General features: G+C 38.3%; 1 protein-coding gene across 2 annotated transcripts in view; it reads left to right on the top strand.

Annotated features, from left to right (window-relative positions):
* Positions 1 to 20574, top strand: part of PTPRG (protein tyrosine phosphatase receptor type G) — a 776178-nt gene that overhangs the window by 718803 nt on the left and 36801 nt on the right. For both annotated transcript variants that reach the window (XM_074198838.1, XM_074198837.1), the window contains one exon: positions 8313 to 8404. In XM_074198838.1, coding sequence (XP_074054939.1) covers positions 8313 to 8404 — 92 coding nt within the window. The remainder of the gene's footprint in view (positions 1 to 8312; positions 8405 to 20574) is intronic.

The following is a 20574-nucleotide window of genomic DNA, read 5'->3' as shown; positions in this document are numbered from 1 at the left end:
GTGACCTTGGGCAAGTCACTTAACCCCATTGCCTTCAATATTTTTTAAAATAATTACCTAGCTATATGACCTTGGCCTAGTCACTTAACCCCATTGTCTTGCAAAAAAAAAAGAAATAATACAAGACTGTAATCTCAGTTTCCCCTCTTTAGATTTCTAATCCTTTAGATTTACACAAATATCTAATGTCAGAATTAGATATTCCTTTGACTTGGATAGATTTTTAAGATGACCACTTGAAGAAAAAAAATCATTGAGTCTTTAATCAACTGTCATCTCCATCATTTGTTCTTATTCTGGATCAATGATTTTGTGCAGGGAGGGAACTATTGCTATGGAAAGCCTTTCCACCAATGGAGATTAACCACTGTCTGTAATTTAGGCTTATAGAAATTGGTATATCTCAGGGACAGGTCTTAAAGCTAGGTCTTCCCCACTCGAACCATACTATATTCTTCATTCTATCTGTCTTTTTCATGGTCTTTAGCTTTTTCTCCCTAACTATTCCTATATGTGTGTAAACATATATCATATATAATATATATATATATCCTTGAATTTATTCACATATATATTTGGGTTTTATATATTTATATACATATATTTATGTGTATAAACACATTATATATTATTATCTAGAGATCCACAAATAATGTTCACGTTATGAACATGCTTTGATATTTTCAACATGTAAATTTTTTATGAAGACATCTGTCATATAACATTCTCTCTCTCTTTTTTTAAATCAGAAACAAGTCCCATTCAGAAATCTGTCATAAAATTTGTTCTGGCCCTAAAAGTGTAGACCATGTAAAAAAGGCCCCATTTCCCTTGTCACAATATCATGTTCTTAGAAATGACTTCTTTTGAAAAAGCTGAAAAGTTAATTTCCCACTAAAAATGGTTCTAAGAAAAATTTGGCTGTTCATTCATGGACCACGTATCAGCCGAACTTCCTCTCCTTTTTCTTGGGTACACAGCAGTTGAAATGTATCTTGATAGTTTAAAGGTCACTGCCTATAGTAGGGTGCCAACCTGGGGAGGGAGTTTTGAACCCTTGGGATTTAACCAACCTGGCTGTCATATTTTATTCATAGAGATGATCTCTAGAGGAGACTCATTGGTCTTTTGACAATCATCATGCTCATTCTTTTTTTTTTTTTAGATTTTTGCAAGGCAAACGGGGTTAAGTGATCATGTTCATTCTTTACTGACTTTATTGTGTCATAAATGAAAAGAGGTTTTTATGGCAAGAAATAAACTATGAGTCTTTGTGTTCTTTCTTGAATTGTGTGAGTTGAGCTAAAGAGAATCTGCTTACTCTCTCCTAATGCACTTCTGGATGGCACACACTCATTTCAGATTTATAAGAAACTTTGATTTGTTCTCTCTCTTAAACAAATTAAAACAGACGATTCCCTGCCCTCAAGGAGCTCACATTCTTATGGGGGGGGCAACACACTAGGAAGCTAAAGAGGGTGGGAGGAGAGTGAATCAAAAATGAGGATACCCTGCTTTGGGTTAAGAATGTAGCCTAGAGTAATGAAACATGGCAACCTTGGGCATCCAGCCATTGAAATAGAGGTTCTGGGAGAGAGAGAGGTAGTAGAAAGTATTTACAGTGTGTGAAGTCCAAAGGTTGAGTGAGTTTCCAGAGTGAGGAAGTTTCTGAAGCATTCTATAGAAAATCCAGGGGTGCAACCTTCTATAACATTATTGGATTGGATAATTCACTTATTAATGAATGTCCTGCCTCAGAATCTGGGCAGTCTTATTACAACCTTATGAATGGACCAGAATCATTCTTGCCTCTCCACCAGGAAATTCTTGCCTTCTCTCCAACTCCTGACATCTACTCATCCTTCAAGACCCAGAACACTCAGATCTTCATTGGCCATAGTGTAAATGTCTATAACCCCCAATTTAGCACTTCATTTGATTTTGTCTCATTACTGCTGGGTGAGTTAATCTCATCTCCCTTATTCAATTGTAAATTCCTGGAGGGAAGGGATTATGGATATTCCTTTTCCTCTATCATGTAGATCAGGGGTGAGTGTCCAATGGGCAGTTAACTGGATTTTTTCTGGTGGATTCTACAGAGATGATTAGCTCCAACAATTTCTTTCCCCTCCCATGTCAGGGACAGATAAATAGAGCATTTACTATATACTAGGCTCTGAAGATACAGGTATAAGCAAACAAGAAAGTTCCTGCCATATATGGGGAGCTGGTTGGATGGGCAAGAGAAAAAGATCTCTACTAGACCTGATTCTGAGCAAAATAAGGTGGAAATTCACCTTTCTAGGCTTTCTCTCTAAGGCAAAGTGGAGCAGAGTTTAAAGTTCTGTGATGAGAAGAAACGGGGATAAGCCCAATTTATCTGCCATTTTCTTCTATCCAAGTCATCCAAATAAGAAGTTAGTCTGTGAGCCTGTGATTCTACAAATGGAGGGGTCGGGGAACTTATCTAATGATATAGGCTCAAAACCATATCCTTAAATTATAGACCTAGAAGAATGTTTTTGAGGCACTCAAAAAAAAAAAAAGAAAAGATTCCAAGGGAAATTTTCTTATATCTTCATGATTTACGCAAATTAAAAACGAACTTATAATGTAACATATTAGCCATCTGCTCTTCTTTCTTATTTATAATAGCTTCAAGTTAGAGTAATTTTACCATTTTATTTCTGGCTTATTTTAAAAGAATACAACAAAAAAGAATATCTATTAAGCTTCTAATTAGTCATCGGATTTTGGTTGTCTTTCCAGAGGCTAAAAAATGAGGTAGATTCTGAATTTCACCAACTTTGATTGAAAGCAGGAATACAGAATTGTCTGATGAGTGATAGTAGTTCAATAAAGAATTTTGAGGCAGTTTATTTTACTTTCAATGTTATCTCATTGTTGGCTTCTGGAAAACCTGAAAAGGGGTATAGTTTCATCTTCTGTTGATGAAAAAATGTAATTTTATGAAATTGGGTCATTCTGTTTAACAAATTTCAGTAACAGGAAAGGAATTTCTGTTTATGTCTCGGAACACTAAGCTGATCAGAGTGGCCAACAGAGCACCACATTTTAAGAATATTAACAAACTGTAGAATATCCAGACAAAGGTAAGCAGGGAGACAAGAATCTAATTTAATCCAATAGGCATTGATCTTAAGTTCCTATCCACATAGAAAGGACAGCTAGACAGTACAGTGGATAAAGTGCCAGCCCTGGAGTCAGGAAGACTCATCTTCTTGAGTTCAAATCTTGCCTCAGACGTATGTCCCTAGGCAAGTCATTAATCCTGTTTGCTTTAGCTTCTTCATCTGGAAAAATGAGCTGAAGAAGGAAATGGCAAAGCCTGCCAAAAAAAAGAATATCCAAATGAGGTGGCAAAGAGTCAGACATGAAGTAACTGAACAACAAAAGCAACAAAAATTACATAGCATTTATTCTGGTGTGAGAAATTAAATACACCTTACTATACAGGTACTCATATTTTAAAGAAAAAACACAATACTAAATGCAGAGTAGATAAAAAGTAATTTGAGGAGGGAGAATATTGACTAAAAGGAACAATAAGCAAGTCTCCTAAGAAATTAGTGCCTCAACAGAGAAAGGTCCAGATTCTAAAAGCAGGGTTGAAAGGGTCTTGTGCAAAAAACGCTGAACAGGAGATCAAATTCCAAAATCAGAGAATTAACCTTGAGTCAGTTGGCTGGAATGTAAAGTATATAAATAGGAAGAAATATCAAGCAAGTTGAGAAAGGTGAGCCCTTAAGAGTCCTAAAAATGTCAAGCTGAGGCGATTGCATCTTGTCCTAAAGGCAACAGGGAGCCAGTGAAGTTTCTTGAAGTGACGGATTTTAGGGAGATTATTTTGGGAGATGTACGTAGGCTAGAGTAAGGAAAAAGGGGAGACTGGGAGCACATCCAGCTTCAGATAGAGGTAAGGGTAGATGGTTATCTGGGAATATTTGTCTTTCAGATGGTAAGTTGATCATCACTTATACTTTTCCTTGAATCATGGTTTGTAAGTGTATCAACTTTCTCAGCACTACATTGGCTTATATTTCTTTTATTTCTTCAAAATTATTTCTTATATTTCTTCACAAAAAAATTGCATCAGAAATGTGGGGTTGTATGGAGCCCCCTACCATGTCAGAAAGTCTTTAGTAGACATTTAAGCTTTACCAGATGTGAGTTAGTAGTGTGAAAAGGCAGACACAGGAAGCTGCTGCCATTTTAGGTTGCATTCCATTGTAGCATCCAAGATGAGAGAGAGGATATGGGCCATGGCTTGTATGTCTAAGTCAGATGGAATATGGGTGTTGGCTTTGGGTCTGCACCCCACATTTTCAGAAGATATTATTAAGCTCTGGAGCATCCAAAGGGAAGGATGAGGAAACCAGAAACCAGACCAGTATGAGTAGAAGGAAGTGGGGAAGTTTTGCCTGGTGAGAAGTATTGAGAAGGGCACAATGATTTTCTTGAATAGCCAAAAGGCTGGAGTATGGGAGAAGGGGAGAAGACTTTTTTTTTCCTTAATCTTCATCAAAATGAGCATTAATAGATGAAAGTTACAGAGGTAGATTTCAGGTCAATATAAAATACTTCTTTAAAGAGTTGTCCACAGGCAGCTAGGTGATATAGTGGATAGGGCGCCGGCCCTGGAGTCAGGAGTACCTGGGTTCAAATCCGGCCTCAGACACTTAATAATTTCCTAGCTGTGTGGCCTTGGGCAAGTCACTTAACCCCATTTGCCTTGCAAAAACCTAAAAAAAAAGAGTTGTCCAAAAGAAGAAGGATGAGTTCCCTATCAGTAGATATTTTCTAATAGCACCTTGGATGACCATTCTTTAGGAAGTTGTTACAGGACGTGCCTCTCCAGAGATGGAGCCAGTCTAGATGGCCTCTGAAGTCCTGATGACTCTGAGGGTCTATGATTCTATAGGATAGCCTGCGATCCATATTCTTCTTAGGGGTTTTTTTTGTTGTTGCAAGGCAATGGGGTTAAGTAGCTTGCCCAAGACCACACAGCTAGGTCATTATTAAGTGTCTGAAGCCAGATTTAAACTCAGGTACTCCTCACTCCAGGGCCAGTGCCCTATCCACTGCACCACCTAGCCACCCCAAAACATATTCTTGATAAAATAAGTAATTCCTAAAACTTATATTATGTTTTTGCTTGATAAATAACAAAATGGATATGACTTTTCAAACTTTAAGTCCTAACCTGCATTTTGTCTCTGAATTCACTGGAAATCTTGAATTCTGAACCATCATATTGGGAGCATCTAGTATTAGTGATGAACTTTCCCAGAAACCCTATTGAATTATTAAATTTCTCCGATCCCCTCATAGCAGCAATAACGTCTCCTCTACTTCTAAGTAAATAGGGAAGAAATGCCTAGTAGATAACATAAGACTGAAGACAGCTGACAAATGTTTGCTAAGTTAATACCTTTTGACATGTTGGATTTCCTTCCAGGTTGATTTTATTTATTTGTTTGGTTGAGTTTTGGTTTTTTTTAAGATTCTTTAGTGAAGAACTATATATGCAGAATGAGATACACACTTGCAGACATAGCCAACAAGGGAACTTTATTTGTTTCACTATTTATGTTTTTATGCGTATTTTGTTGTGATATTTTTTTCTTTTTTTTCCCAATGGGGGAGATAGGAGTCAGAAAAAATAAACAATTGACAATTTAAAAAAGTATTTTTAAAAGATTCTTTGAAAAGATATAGTTTGTGTCTTGATTATCTTTTTTCTTGTTTGTTTATTGATTCGACAAGCATTTTTCAACACCTAATATAGGCCAAATACTGGAGATAGCAAAACAACAAAGTCAATTCTTGTCCTCAAAAGACTCGCCTTCTATTACAGGGAAACCAAAATGTAAACATAAAATTCAGTCCAAAATATACATGAAGTGGTACCTCATAATTTCTAGAAAGACAGGACTAGCAACTGGGAAGATCAAGATAGTCTTCTTATAAGAGTTGCCAACTGAGCTGCGCTTTGGAGGGGAAGGGAAAGTAAAGAGGAACGAAATTCCACTAGCCCTTTGATTTTCTTGAAATATTCCACAAGTTTGCTCATAGTTGACCCTTTCTTCCTCTTAGTTTGAGTCCTTTTCTTTACCACTTACTATCTCTGGTCTACTTTGAATATCTCTTATAGGAAGTGATGTGATTGTTTTGGAAATTTCCCTCAATCCCACACTCTGCTAAATCTTTTAAGAGGAACATTTTGGCTCAACTTATTTTGTCATTGCATGGTATATCATGTCCATTTTGGAATTCTGAGATATCTTGGGCATATCTGATTTTGGGTGTATCTAAAATGTGCCTGCTTCAAATTCAGAAAAATACTTGTGATTTTAGAAGTTCATCTTTAGGCAGATTTCCTAAATGATTAAGTTTTTAATTTCTTATGCAAGCATTTTGCACTCCCCAGTTGATCAAATCCCATTTCCGATAACCATTTGGATTAAGCCCATACTGTTGCCTTCCTTGAACGAAGTAGAAAGAGACAAGTGATTTTCCCCTTAAGAATGATTCCAGTTTGAAAATGTCAATAGATGCAAAAAACCGCCCCAGAGCTTTGCTCTCGAATGGAAGTGGAGTAGTAATGACATAGTCAATGGTAACTGTCACCGAATGAAGAGAAATCAGATTGTCAGGTCTGGATCTATAAAATTCTTGCCAAAGTAGGACCTCATTTACACATACATCTCTTCATACCCTTTGCTAAGAAAAGCATCTGTGACAGTTTAGATGTTTGTTCGTTTGCCAAAGATCTTTCACTCTGAATAAAGTAAATATCATGTCTGCTGTTTGTCTTTAAAATCCGATAGAATATTTTTAAAAAAGAAATATTGGGGAGGAGGGAAGAAATTGGGAGGTTCCGGGGGTGAGCTGTGGGCTTTTTGGCAATGCCCACAGTGCCAGATGAGATTGGATAAAACCATATTTAACATAAAACAAGTACAACAGTCAAATGAGAACCACGCAGACTAGGAGTGTCCCTTCAAAATGAGGCAAGTGACCATGGCTTGGGTTATATGGTCTTCTTGAACCCACTTCCAGGACCTGACAACTCCAAAAGATCCAGCTACTTCAGTCAGACTGGTTGTTTGGCATCGTATGGGCACAGCTGCCTCAATCAAAAATTTTGAGCAATTTTTTTTCCTGGCCTCAGAAGCCAACTGGTACGATGCCACGTGTCTGCAAGTGGATGCAAAACAGCTTCAACTTCAAAGACTGGAATCAGGATGTAATTGCTCCATACTCCAAGGTGACCCCATTGAACAGGGAACTGATATTAGAGAATCTCATAAAATGTTCTGAACTATAGAAAATTAGTCAGCAAAGAGGCATCCCCAATGAGGTCACTTTTCATTTAAGAGCATGATGCGATCCTTTAACAGAGAAAAATGTCTTGAATGAGTGAAAAAGGAGGGAATTGGTTTAGTTCCCTCTTTCATTTCAAATTTGATTCAAAGCAACAAGCATCTACTTATTACTCACCAGGTGTGCTCAGGATAAAAAAAACAGAAGGAAGCAGCCTGATCCTCAAAGAGCTTCGGGTTAGAACAAGAGCTATCTGAAAAGAGAGAAGGCGCTAAGAATTAGGAGAAAGGTTTCCCAAAGAGATCATAGCTTCACATCCCCATTTTACAGCTGGAGAAAGGGAAGAAGCTTACATTCTATTGGGGAGGGATAATAATGTTTGACCTTCATTTTCGAAGAAGATCATGCCATCAGGGAAGTGATGCCATGACAAGGGCAGTGAATTGGATTAGAGGGAGGAGGGAGGAGGGCTGTGCCTAGTCACCAGCCTTACTTTCTGCACTGGACCCAGTGGCCAGATATGGATCAGGACTCTGGAGAAACTAATACATACACATTCCATTAAATATAAAACTTAAAGTGAAACCAAGTAAATTCCAGAAATGATTTGCTTAGCGTTAATCAGGATGTAAGTAGAAGAAATGAGATATGAACCCGGGATCTCCTACTCCTGAGCCAATAGTCTCATTCTTGTGTCATAGAACTCATAGGTAAATTAGAGATTGGGGAAGCCTCACACGGCCAAAGCCCGATTTCAAATTCTGCCTGGCTAACACATCTAGGCCTTACTTGAATTTGTCAGGAAAATTACAAAGTACCTTCCTTGAACAGTGTAAGCATCAAACAATCAGTTTTTGAATTGAATTGAGTAAAATTGGTTTTTAAAAGAATATGGCTCTGATTCATGGGTTTTCATCTTATGGAAATTTTAGCATGTGACTTTGAATGTCTTCTCCTTTCTGCAGATGACATGGAAGCCATTCCTGTCAAGCAATTTGTTAAGCATATCAGTGAGCTCTATTCTAATAACCAGCATGGATTCTCCGAAGACTTCGAGGTAGGTTTCAGAACCAGAACCAAGCTTCCAGGAAGTTGATCTATGGGGTTCAAGAGGTGGAGTTTTGTTTTGTTTTACTTCTGGATGCTTTTGTGAGAACCCTTCAATTTCATGTTTATCGATCATTTTTAAAAATTCATTTTAAGTGCATGTGTTTTTAAATGCAATATTTGTTTATGCTTAGGATACATTTTAATAGAATATTAGTGGTTAGCATTTATATAATGTTTTAAGGTTTGCAACTCACCATATAAATATTATCTCTTAATCCTCAAAACACTGGGACGTAGTACCCATTTTGCAGATGAAGAAACTGAGACAGATGGAAGGTAAGTGACTTACTCGGGGTCACACAACTGGCGTCTGAAGCCAGATTTTAATTCAAGACTTCCTGAGAATAAATGATTAAATTATTAAACCACAGTGAACTTCAGCTTTCTCATCTCTAAGGCAGGAATAATACCTGCCTTTACCTCCCTAGGGTATTTGTGAGAATCAAATAAAACAATATATATAAAGGACTTTGTAAGCCTGAAAGCAATACATAAATGTGAGCTAGTTTTCTTATTCCAAGAATTCATAATAGCATCCTTTACACAAATTAAATTGTTTCTTTAATTTTTAAAATTTTTATATTATTTTTATACCTTATTTTCCAAATATCCCACCTTTTCCTGCCTTTTACTATTATAAGAATTTAAAATGATATCCCTTTCACAATATAAATTATTCATTTTTTTAAATCTTATTTTTATTGACATCGTTTGTTTTTTCCCTAACCGTAATTTCCAAACAGATCCCTCTCCCCACCTATTAAGCCATCCCTTGTTATCACAAATAGTGATAAATGATATGAACCTGGATCCATCAGTGCAGGTCAGATACTTTCCTGCACCTTAGAGTTTTAGAGAGCTGTTTAGATTGCCAAGAGGGTAGATTACTTAGCCAGGGTCACAGTCACTATGTGCCTGAGGCAAAACTTGAACCCAGGTCATCTTGGCTTTGAAGCTGGCTCTCTTTCTATTTAGCCAGTTCAGGAGGGATCATTAATGCCAACTGGCTGTGACTGACATTACATATCCCCATAATCCCCAACATCACCACCACCACCACCACCTCTGCAAAGGAAGAAAGGGTTACATTTTCCCTTATCAAATGATCTGATTAATAATAATAATAATAGCTGCTCTTCCCATAATGCTTCTCAAATTATATTCCCACACAAAAATTTGAGTATTAGGCATTGGATGGGAGAAGATTTAAAACTACAAAGGACCTTAGAAATCTAACACAACCCTTTATTTTACTGGTGAGGAACTTAAGGTTCAGAAATATTATGTGTCACACAGTAACTGAGTGTCAGACTCAATCTTTGAACACGTCTCATCCTTGTATGGATAAGAACATGGCAGCTCTGCACAGGCTAAGTGAATTGTCCAGAGCCACATACCCAGGACTGGCTCTCAGATTTTTGATTCTTTCACCAGCCTCCATGAACCAAAGAATAAGAAGTCCAAAGAATCAGGGCCTCTAGTTGAATTTTGAAAAGGGAACAGGATGGAAACTAATTTTCTGTCTCCTTCCAAATATCAACATTGAGTAGCCATCCCCCAATCGGCAGTTGCCTTCTAGAGTATAGCAGGTTCCTATCTGTGCCCCTTCTTCCCGGGCCATCTTTGAACACCAATGGGAAGAAGCATTTTTCTTCCAAGTGAAGACACAGGCTTATGGCTATGATAGATCCTGAGAGGTTGAAAACAAGGTGGAGGGTAGCATCAAGTCCCCTGTCAGCTTTTGAGTCAATGCCAGTGCACCAGTGACAGGGTGTAAATGAGCTGTTAAACAGATTGCCCTCTTCCGAAGAGAAGAAGCTTGACTTTGAGAGTTTTCTAGTGAAAACACACAGACTGGAATTCAAGGTCCCCCCCTCCTCCTGCTTGGCCAAGTCATTCGAGGAGATAAATCTCTGTTTCCTCATCTGTAAAATGGGGACACTGATAGCCAGCTGCCTTGCCTATGTCCTAGCATGCATTTTATGAATCAATGAGTCAATGGATACAACTGAGCCTTAGAAAACTATAAATACTCCACAAGTATCTGATTTGGAGAATAAGATGGAAAAAAAAGGATCTTTAGCTTCAAGAAAAATCTAGTATACCCAATGGGAGTCACAAAGGCAGCACTGTTTGCAGGTGTGATAGAAAGTGAACCACAACCCTTTTTTAAAAATCCATCATCATGAAATCATAGCTTTAGAACTAGAAATTCCTCCCCAAAATCTTAGTGGTTAGGTAGGATAAACAGATGGTAGGATCATAGATTTTTGAGCTAGAAGGGACCTGACAGATCAGGTAGGCCAACCCTCTCATTTCACAGCTGAGGAATATTAGGCTGAAGAAGTCATAGAGAGGTTAAGCCCAGGCCACACAGGTAGGAAATGGCATTGGAACATGTTGTTCCCGACTCCATTCCCAGTATCAACAGAATGAAACAGAAAAAAAAATGTTGGTAGAAAGTTGGACCACTCTTTCAACCACTGAGGTTCACATACTTTCTGGAAGAAATGGGAGGGTTTAAATTATTAATTGCCAGCCACCAGACACTAACCAAAGACGGCTCTATTCAGGCAAAAAGAAAATGGTGAAAGTCAAACATTTTGTATTCATGAGGATGGTGAATGTGTGTGGTGTTAAAAGTGATTTAGTTCAATTGACTGTGGGCTGGATGAGTGAGCAGGAATATTGAGGCATTTAACAATGTTGATGGTATTCAGGACAAACATTTATCCTCCAGAGAGCAGGATTTGATCAGGACGATCAAATGCAACTCTGGCTTCTCAATTATTTATGAATTGAGACCCCAGTGCTATTCATCACAGCTGGTTTTGACACCATTTAATTATTCAAAATAATCAGCTACACCTCTGTATACTTGATCTGACTTAAAATGGGTTTTTCTGCATCAAAATTATTGCTGCTAACAAACCTGGGGCCTCTTCTTCTAGTTTCATCATTCATCTTTTCTTTTTCTTTTTTCATTTTTGGCAGCAGAGTTCTATTGCTCAACATTTCTCTCCCAGTTTGAATTCTCTATTAGGGTGATGGTGCTAGTGGGACTGTGAGTGGGGAGGAGGGTTATTAGAGGTCTTTATTCTCGGCCTTTTATTCCCCCTCTTCCCTTAATTGAAAAGCAGGTAACGCAGGTAAAAAAAATATACACTATCCTCAAAAGATGGAGACAGAAAGGAATAGTTTAAAATTATAATAAAATTATAAATAAAATAAAATAAAAAATTATAATAAAAAAGGAATAATAAAAGCCAATGAACTCTAGAGTATTAAAAAAAGGCCTAAATCTGCTCCTTTCTGGGCAGTCTAATTTGATGAAACTCTTGAGTTATCCATTTTTTAAAATCTTAATAATGTTGAAGAATGTAATTGAAATTAACCATGGACACTGAAAGTGAATTTGAAATCTGAATTTAAAAAACGCTTTGCAGTGATCACATTTGCTGTTTGAATGTAAGGACGTGATAAGCCAATGGAGCTTATTAGCTTTTCCTCTAGAACAGAAGCTCTTAATTTGGGGTCTATGGATGGGGAAAAAAATTACTTCTTTATTTTTAATATACCCTGAAACATAACTTTTCCTTCAATTATAATTTTTAAAAATACATATCATTTTAAAATATGTAATTTTAAAAATGTATTGCTCTAAGCAGGGATCCCTAGGCTTTTTATCTGAGTTAAAAATGGGCAAAGAACCTGGTTCTAGACTAAAATAGCTCTTGTATACATGGTTTTTCCCAGCCAATTTGTTTTTACAGTTTTCCAGTGACAGCTTCAAGCCTCTGCCCTCAGATCATCACAAACTCCAGATTAATGGAATTGGAACCTGAAGGATTTTAGTAGCAGGGATTCAGGACCTTTTTAGGGCCTGGGACCTTTTGGTCAGTCTGTTAAAACCTTATAGACCCTCTTTTCTGTATTCTGTTTTTAAGTGCATAAAATATAAAATAGGATTGCAATTGGACCAATTGTATTGACATAAAAATATAATTTTTCCCATCCAAGTTCAGAACCTCAGTTTCTTTAACTATAAAAATGGAAAGAGTAATGATTACATGCCCTATCTTTTTAATAAAATACTTTTAGAAATTGTGGTTTAAATATATAATGAATTTTTACAAGGAAAGCCCTCTTAAGTATTAGATGTAAAAATATAGGTCATATTAACTTGAAGACAAATCCATCAATATGGATTGCTATTGTTTTATAAATCTGAGGCACCACAGGGGCAGCATTTTTAACTGTTGACATCATAACCATTAGCAGATTCTGAAACAACAGAAAAGTACCAGCCTGTCTTCCACTAGAAAGTACTACTGCTATAATAATTAGAGAAAATCATCCAACTAATTTTCCAACTTCAACCTCTTTAAAATAAATAATTTTTTTCCTTCACTCTCTTTTGCAAAGAGTTGTTTAGAGGGAAGGGAATCATCTACATTTTTGCTTCCTGAATTACCGGTTAGACTAGAAGAAGTCATTGTAGCATTGGACAATGAGTTCTTGTCTCCCAGGTCTTCGCAGGCATGATCCTTCACGCTTCCAGAGGTGCATTCATTAGCACTCTTGCTCCAAAGACAACCTGGATGGACAGCATATTGATAACATTAGGAGGATCAAAGGTTTAAGAAATAAGCTCAGAGCTGAGGCTGCCGGTCCAGCCTTCCTCTGACGAGATCTTTAGGGGAGGCCCTCCATTACAATTAACCCTGATTGAGCTAAACCCTAACAAGCAAGACCCCCACAGTCAGGAGACTGGGGCCTCGTCCAGCTGAGCCCCAATCACTGGTGATTTGCTAAGGGCTGACGGTCTCAATTACTCTGGGCAGAATTCAGAGATACGTCCTTGACATTTCCTTCCATAGTCCCCCTGGCTGGTGATGTGATTAATACCTCAGTGTTGATGACAACACAATCATGGAAACAAAGGAATTCTAGGGGAAAACAGATGAGATTTCCAGTGCCATTTTCTGAGCCTCTGAGTAGCATTGCTGGGATTGGTTTTGATCTCAGAAGACCAGATTTTAAATGGAGACATAGGTCCAGAAGCCTCCAAGGGCTGGGCATGGACTCCAACCCAGGAGGGACTGCAGGCAGAGATCCAAATCTTCTTCCTCTTTTGTGTTATTGTTGTTCAGTTGTTTTCAGTCATATTTGACTCTTTGTGACCCATTTGTGACCCATTCTTGATGATGATACTTGAGTGGTTTGCCACTTCTCATTTGACAGATGAGGAGACTGAGGCAAACTGACATGCCCAGGGTCACAAAGTTAGGAAGAGTCAGAGGTCAAATTTGAACTCAGGTCTTCCTGACTCCAGGCCCAGTCTCTATCTACTGCACCATCTTGCTGCCCTTACTAACTGTGAAATCCTGAAAATGTCACTTTACTTACCTGTGCCTCAGTTTCCTCATCTATAAAATGGGTGGTACCTACTACAGATAGTTTGGAGGCTCAAATGAGATGACTCTAAAAGCATCCTTGAACCTTAAAGCTTTCTGTAAATGTCCACTGTTATTCCTATTCAGACTATCTGCATGGTGAGATGGGCTTCACAAGCCACATGTGGAAACCAGAGAAAAGAGAGGGAGGGCAGGGCAAAGGAGGGAAGGATGAAGAAAGGAAGGCAGAGAGGAAGGAAGAAGGAAGGAAGTAAGGAGAGAGGGAGGATATAACAGCAGATTCAAGGTAACTGCCAGGGACGACGTTAGCAGCTGAGAAACCAGGAGAGAGTCTCTTAACAGAAGGCAGTGTTTGAAGTGGGTGTTGTAGGAAGCCAGGGATTCCAAGAGACACGAGTGAGATTGGAGTTTTTTCCAGGCATATTCAATTAATCAGCACATCAACAGGCATTTATTAAGCATCTGCTGCATACCAGTGACTCTGAAGGGGCAGGGAGGGGAGTGTGTGAGAGGAAGGATGACTTTTTCATAGAGAAAAACACATCACATCAGAAATAGTTCAAGGGATGAAATCAAAGGGTGTGTGTGTCTGTGTGTCTGTGTGTGTCTGTGTGTCTGTGTATTTCTGTTACTGTAGTTTCTTGGGGTCACTCAGCTATCATTCAGTTCAGCCAATGTTTGCTAAGAATCTGTGATATTCAAGTCACTGTTCTGAACCCTGAGGATGGAAAGATAGAAAGACAACAGTCCTTGTCCACAAGGAGCTTCCTTTCCTCTGCAAAGGCCCAGCACATGAGCATCAAAGTCAACGTGAAGGAGTCTGAGGATGGAGATGCTCTCACACTCACAGGAAATCCCTGGATGTGATGCTTTCCCAGGCTCCAGAAACTCCCCTCCTGATCTCTCCTGGTTCTTCCATTTTAGTTTTCTGGTGTCTCAAAACCATCCCCTGAACCAGTGACATAGCCTAGTAGATAGAGCATAGGATTTGTCACCAGGAAGACCTGAGTTTGAAACCTACCTCAGCTTCTTTCAATTCTTTGACCCTGAATGAGCTTCTTCACCTCAATTTCCTCATTTGTAAAATGGGGATAATAAGAACCCCTCCATCAAAGAGTTGGTATGAGAATCAAAAAATATAAAACATTTTGTAAGGATTTATGAGAACTTTAAGTTCTTATGAATGCCAACTGTTTTTTTTTTATCATGAACTATCAACCATTTACATTTTAATCAAACTTGCATGCAGTCCAAGACTCCAAGGCAACAATTCTGTTAGTTCCTAGTACAACCATCAGTAATAAGAGCATAGAGTTAGAACTGAAAGGGACTATAAGGATCAATAAGTTCAACCTTCTCATTTTACAGGTGAGGAAACCGAGGACTATAGAGGTTCATTTTCTCTAAGGTTACATAGCTGAGCCAAGAACACAGGTTGGGGGTTAGGATGATGGCAATAACTACTTCATAGAGTCTTCATATCTTCTCACTCATCCATCCACCCTAGGCAACCAACTTAACTCTTTGGCTACTATAATATGGTATGAGAACAAGACCTTTGATTTGATTGGTATAGAGAATTTCTGGGCAACATCTAGCCTTCAAGAGTTGTCTCAAAAAATCAGTGGCAGACTTGAACCCAAATCTTCCTGACGCCAAAGCCATTGAGTCACACTTCTTATCTACCACAGCAATCATGTCCCTCACTTGGTCTGTTCCTCTATTTCACAGACAGTCTTTGACAACAGTTTTCTCACAAAAATTCTTTTGTAGCCAGTTTCTAACCTCGGAGGCCATCATTCTGCTACAAGAGTAAACAATTTTAATTCTTTACTTTCCATGTTCATTTGGCACCCCATCTTGTAGCTCCCTGTGAGTTATAAAATTAAACATAACCATTCCATTAGGACATTAAAGTTTGCGCAAGACCATATCTGAAGCTATTTCCAAGATGTTGCACAGGTGAATTTATAACACACTTCCCATCTGTCAGTGTCACCTTAATGATTTTTTTTAACACCTATTAAAATCACATTAAATTTGAAATGCCAGTTTTGGTAGAAAAAACCCAGTGGTAGGCAAAATGATTTCATGAGCATCCAAACTGAGCTTCACGTTCCTTTAAGGAATTCCAGTGGTGTTATCCTAGAGACAAAATGAGGCATCTTGGGTCAAAGGAACCCCTAGGATTTAATGAAATGATATTTAACATTATTAATGAATATTCTTTGTTTTATGTCATTCTCCTTATTGGAAAAGTAGAATAGAGGTGACAACTCTAACCAAAGGTTTCTGATAACAAAAAATTACTGCAACCATTTTTGAGTGACTTATTTCCGAGGGCTCTTGACTGCCCTTTGTCTGCCTTTTTTTTCAGTTGCCTCATATATTTGCATCCAGAACCAGCCCTAGTCTTATCTAGATAACAGAAGAGGTATCATCATGCCACTCTTTTGGGGTAAAATCATGAAAATTATCTAGAGATACCTGGTTGCCTCAACCTTGAGGGGCAAAATCAACTATAGAAGAGTCACCTTGTTGATCTAAATCAAGAAACTAACTAAACTAGTTCTTAGATAAGGGTGCTACTATGTGGTCTATCACTGTATCCCCTCTCATAGAATAAAAAGACTTTTATTGGAACGAAACAAGGAATTTTTGAGCAGGAAGCAAAAGGAATAAGCATTTATGTCAACTTTATAAATGTAACCTCATTTGATTCTCACGGCAACCCTGGGAGACAGACACTGTTATTATCCCCATTTTACAGTTGAGGAAAAGGAGACAAACAGAAGTTAAGTGGATTGTCCAGTTCACACAGTTAGCATCTGAGTTCAAATGTGAGTCTTTCTCACTCCAGTGTTCCACTAAGATAGTTGTGAATTTGGAGTCAGAAGACCCCATGGTTAAGTTACCCAAACTCTCTGGGATATTAGTTTCCTCATCTAACAAATGATTAGATTGGACTTGACTTCTCCAGTCCCTTCCAGCTCTGCTATTAGGTCAACAGAAAGATGATTAATTTTTCAGGTACATCATAGAAAATTAGGTACAATGGAAACTGTTATGTAGTTGAGGTCAGATTCTGGGTTCAAATCCTGCCTCTAATTTGTGACCATGAGCAAGTCACTTAACTTTTCTAGGTCCTCATTCTCCTATAAAATAAAAGGCTTAGACCTAAGTACGTCTAAGGTCCCTTTCAATTCTTAATTCTGTGATTTAGAAAGATTTTTACTCTACATTGATCTCTGCATCTATAAGGATAAAGCCAGAGGTCCATGAAGAAATGAGGTAAGCATATCACAATCAGCCAGTATAGCCATTCTCCTTCAGATCCTAAAATCAAAGCTTCAGACAATTCTAATTACTCAGACAACATTGAGATTTTCTGTTTTCCCTCTATATACATACTCAAGAGGAACATATGGCTCTGGTGACCAAAATTATGGATGGAAGTAGCCTTCTTTCTTGGCAGAAGATTGGTAATTATCTTTTAGTCTATAAATGAGATTAAGTATCATGGAAAATCTCAAATCCATTAGTCATTTGTCATTTTGCTCATGTGAAATATAATAAAACTCTTCATCAGCACTATAAGAGTGATGAAAATGGATCGATCAATATAAACATAAAATCCAAATGTGCTTCAGAGCAATTAAAAACTAAATTATCCTGGTGTGTACAAGATTGGTCATGAGGGATACCAAAAGATTGATCCAAAGAAGTCCTGGGCTGAGTGGCTGTCAGTGATTAATATAACCAAAGGATTCTATGAAATGCACAGAGTATTGTTTCCTCACCCACATGGGAGTGGTAGGAGGTGAAAATTTACATTGGTGACCTTTCTACCTCTATCTGTTAGTCGACTTGAGATAAAAGGAAGATGAATCTTATTAGAGTCCATCATCTCTACCAATTTGAAAAAGTAAAATGCAGGATAGTAACTTTATGATGCACACAAATAATGTTATCACAGTCAGAGCTTCTTTGTGTCAGAGGAGATGACAATAGTCATCTGGCCCAAATAATGTCTGAGTACAAATCCTTTCTACAATATATTTTCTCCCTTCTTCCCTTCCCTTCCCTTCCTCTTTCCCTCATTCTTTCTTTTCCTTCCCTTCTTCCCTCTATTCTTCTCCTTTTCTTTCTTTCAGTCCTTCCCTCTCTCCCTCCATCCTTTCCTTCTCTTTTCATCACTCCCTAATATTCTTTTCTCCCTTTTTTCTTCCTTCCTTCCTTCCTTCTCTCTTTCCTTCCCATCCTCCCCCTTGGATATAATTCATCCGGAGAAGCCAGTGTGACCTTATCATTGATTGCTAGGTATTCCTTTGCTATCTTCTTTTAGCCATTTTTGTTCTCTCCTTTCCAAATAGATGGAGTTTACACACTGAAAGTCCTCCACATTGATGGAATAAGAAGTCTAGACCAAAAAAAGAGAGTGGGGAGAAGTATCAACAAAAACCTCTGACATGATGTAAACCCTTGGTTTTCCCTCCCAAATATAGATTGGAGAAAATAAAGCTCAAAGTACTATCTAAGCCAGGGACAGGGTTCAGCCAGCTGGTGCTTTAAGGCCCAGGAAATCATTTGGTCGGGCACTTCCAAGGCAACTGCAGATGGGACTCAAAATTCAATAAATCTAGGATCTTTTTAGGGGTGAATTAATTGAATGTGTGATCAAATAGAGCAGACAGATTTTTAAGTTAATAATTTTGTGTGGCCTACAAATGATGTTCTAAGTATTCAAATAGTCCTTGGCAGTAAAAAGTTCCCCACCCTTGATCTAAGCTATGAAATTTTATTAGGGAAATTTCTTTAGGAGGACCATTTTTTTGGTTATATTTCCCATATAGTGCCAGATACCTACCTATACTTAATACTTACAGGCTAATTGCTTTAATTGATTGCTAAAAGTAATTGTGCTAGTAGCTAAGAACCAATGGAAGCAGAATTCAACTTCCCAGGGATATAGGGACAATATTTAAATATAGGCACGTGAACTCAGAAGGTCTGAGAGACTCTTTTTTGATGAATGAGGGGATGCCCTGAGGCGAATGGGAAATAGCTTTGTTAGCATTATCAAGTGTGTGCTCTGGAGGAGTTGGGGATGGTTTTCCTTCCATATTCATGGCAGTTCACTTGGTCTGTCTCACCCTTGGCAGGCAGGACTTTTTGGTGTGGATCCAAGTTCCAGATGATTGTGGTCTGTGTAGTGTGGACTACTCACAAACGAACTCCTCACCCTCCTGTCCTGCTGGGCTTCCTTTCTGCTGTTAGAACAGCAAGAATGCATTAGTCCTGGCAGCAGCCTTAGCATCATCATCACTGACCATTAAATCTTTCAGTTTGTAGAGGGTTCTACTTAATGTGATTTCTCTTGGCCCCCAGTAGTAGGTAAGATGCTTGAAAGCAAAACTTTTATATTCTTGTCTTTGTAGCCCCATCACCGTCACCTAGGACACTGTCTAACACAACAGGAGCTTAATAAATGCTTGTGGGATTGACCTGATCCATGCACCAACCCGAGAAGTGTTATTATCTCCATTTCACAAGGGAAGAAATGGGAGGCTGACAGTAGTAACAAGATTTGCCCATAAATGCAGACCAGTCCCCAAAAGGAGCAAGATCTTAACTTGGGTCTTTCCCTGGCCTCAGTTCAGCTCTCTTCCCCTTGACTCTTTTCCTTGACTCTTGCCCTGCTTCATCCATTAAAGTATTCTCATTAAATTATATATTTTCGGGCAGCTAGGTAGCATAGTGGATAAAGCACCGGCCTTGGAGTCAGGAGTACTTGGGTTCAAATCCGGTCTCAGACACTTAATAATGACCTAGCTGTGTGGCCTTGGGCAAGCCACTTAACCCCATTTACTTTTCAAAAACCTAAAAAAAAAAATTATATTTTCTATTACCTAAAACAAAACATTAAAAATAATTCCCACAAAGTAAGGTGTGTGTGTGTGTGTGTGTGTGTGTGTGTGTGTGTGTGTGTCTGTGTCTGTGTGTCTGTGTGTCTGTGTGTGTGTGTGTGTATGGGGCAGACAGCTGGTTGGCACACTAGATAGAGCACCAGACCTGAAATCAGGAAGACTCATCTCCCTGAGTTCAAAACTAGCCTGAAACATTTTCTAGCTGCAAATCGCTTAACCCTCTTTGCCTCAGTTTCCTCATCTATAAAATGAGATGGAGAAGGAAAGGAAAAAAACCTCCAATATCTTTGCCAAGAAAACTCCAAATGAGGTCACGAAGAGTCATACCTGACTGAAACAACTGGACAACATGTGTGCATGTATGTATATGATATGTGTGTCTCCACACACATGTCCAGTTATTTTAGTCATGTCCAACTCTATCCACTGTCCTGCCTAGCTGCCCCCAACACACACACACACACACACACACACACACCTTCCCCTCTCTAGTTCTCTGCCATCTATTTGGAATATATTTTGTACACAGCTGACTTTTTGCCTTTCTTTTTATCTTTGGTATTAATGGTGCCAACCACATAGTGTGCAATAAATATCTGATTTATTTGTATCTCCAACAATGCCTACCAGTGTTTTCCGCATAGTAAGAACTTAATAAATGCTTCTGAAAGGAATAGATTGGATACACAGGAACTGCCAGTATGAAGATATATGGATGTTTACACATATATGTAAGCATGTAAACATATGTGTAAATATAGAAAGAGAGAGAA

Source organism: Macrotis lagotis, chromosome 8 (assembly GCF_037893015.1).
Source record: "Macrotis lagotis isolate mMagLag1 chromosome 8, bilby.v1.9.chrom.fasta, whole genome shotgun sequence".
NCBI lineage: Eukaryota > Metazoa > Chordata > Mammalia > Peramelemorphia > Peramelidae > Macrotis > Macrotis lagotis.
The sequence above is the reverse complement of the archived record's forward strand: the minus strand, read 5'-3'. Positions and strand labels throughout refer to the sequence as shown.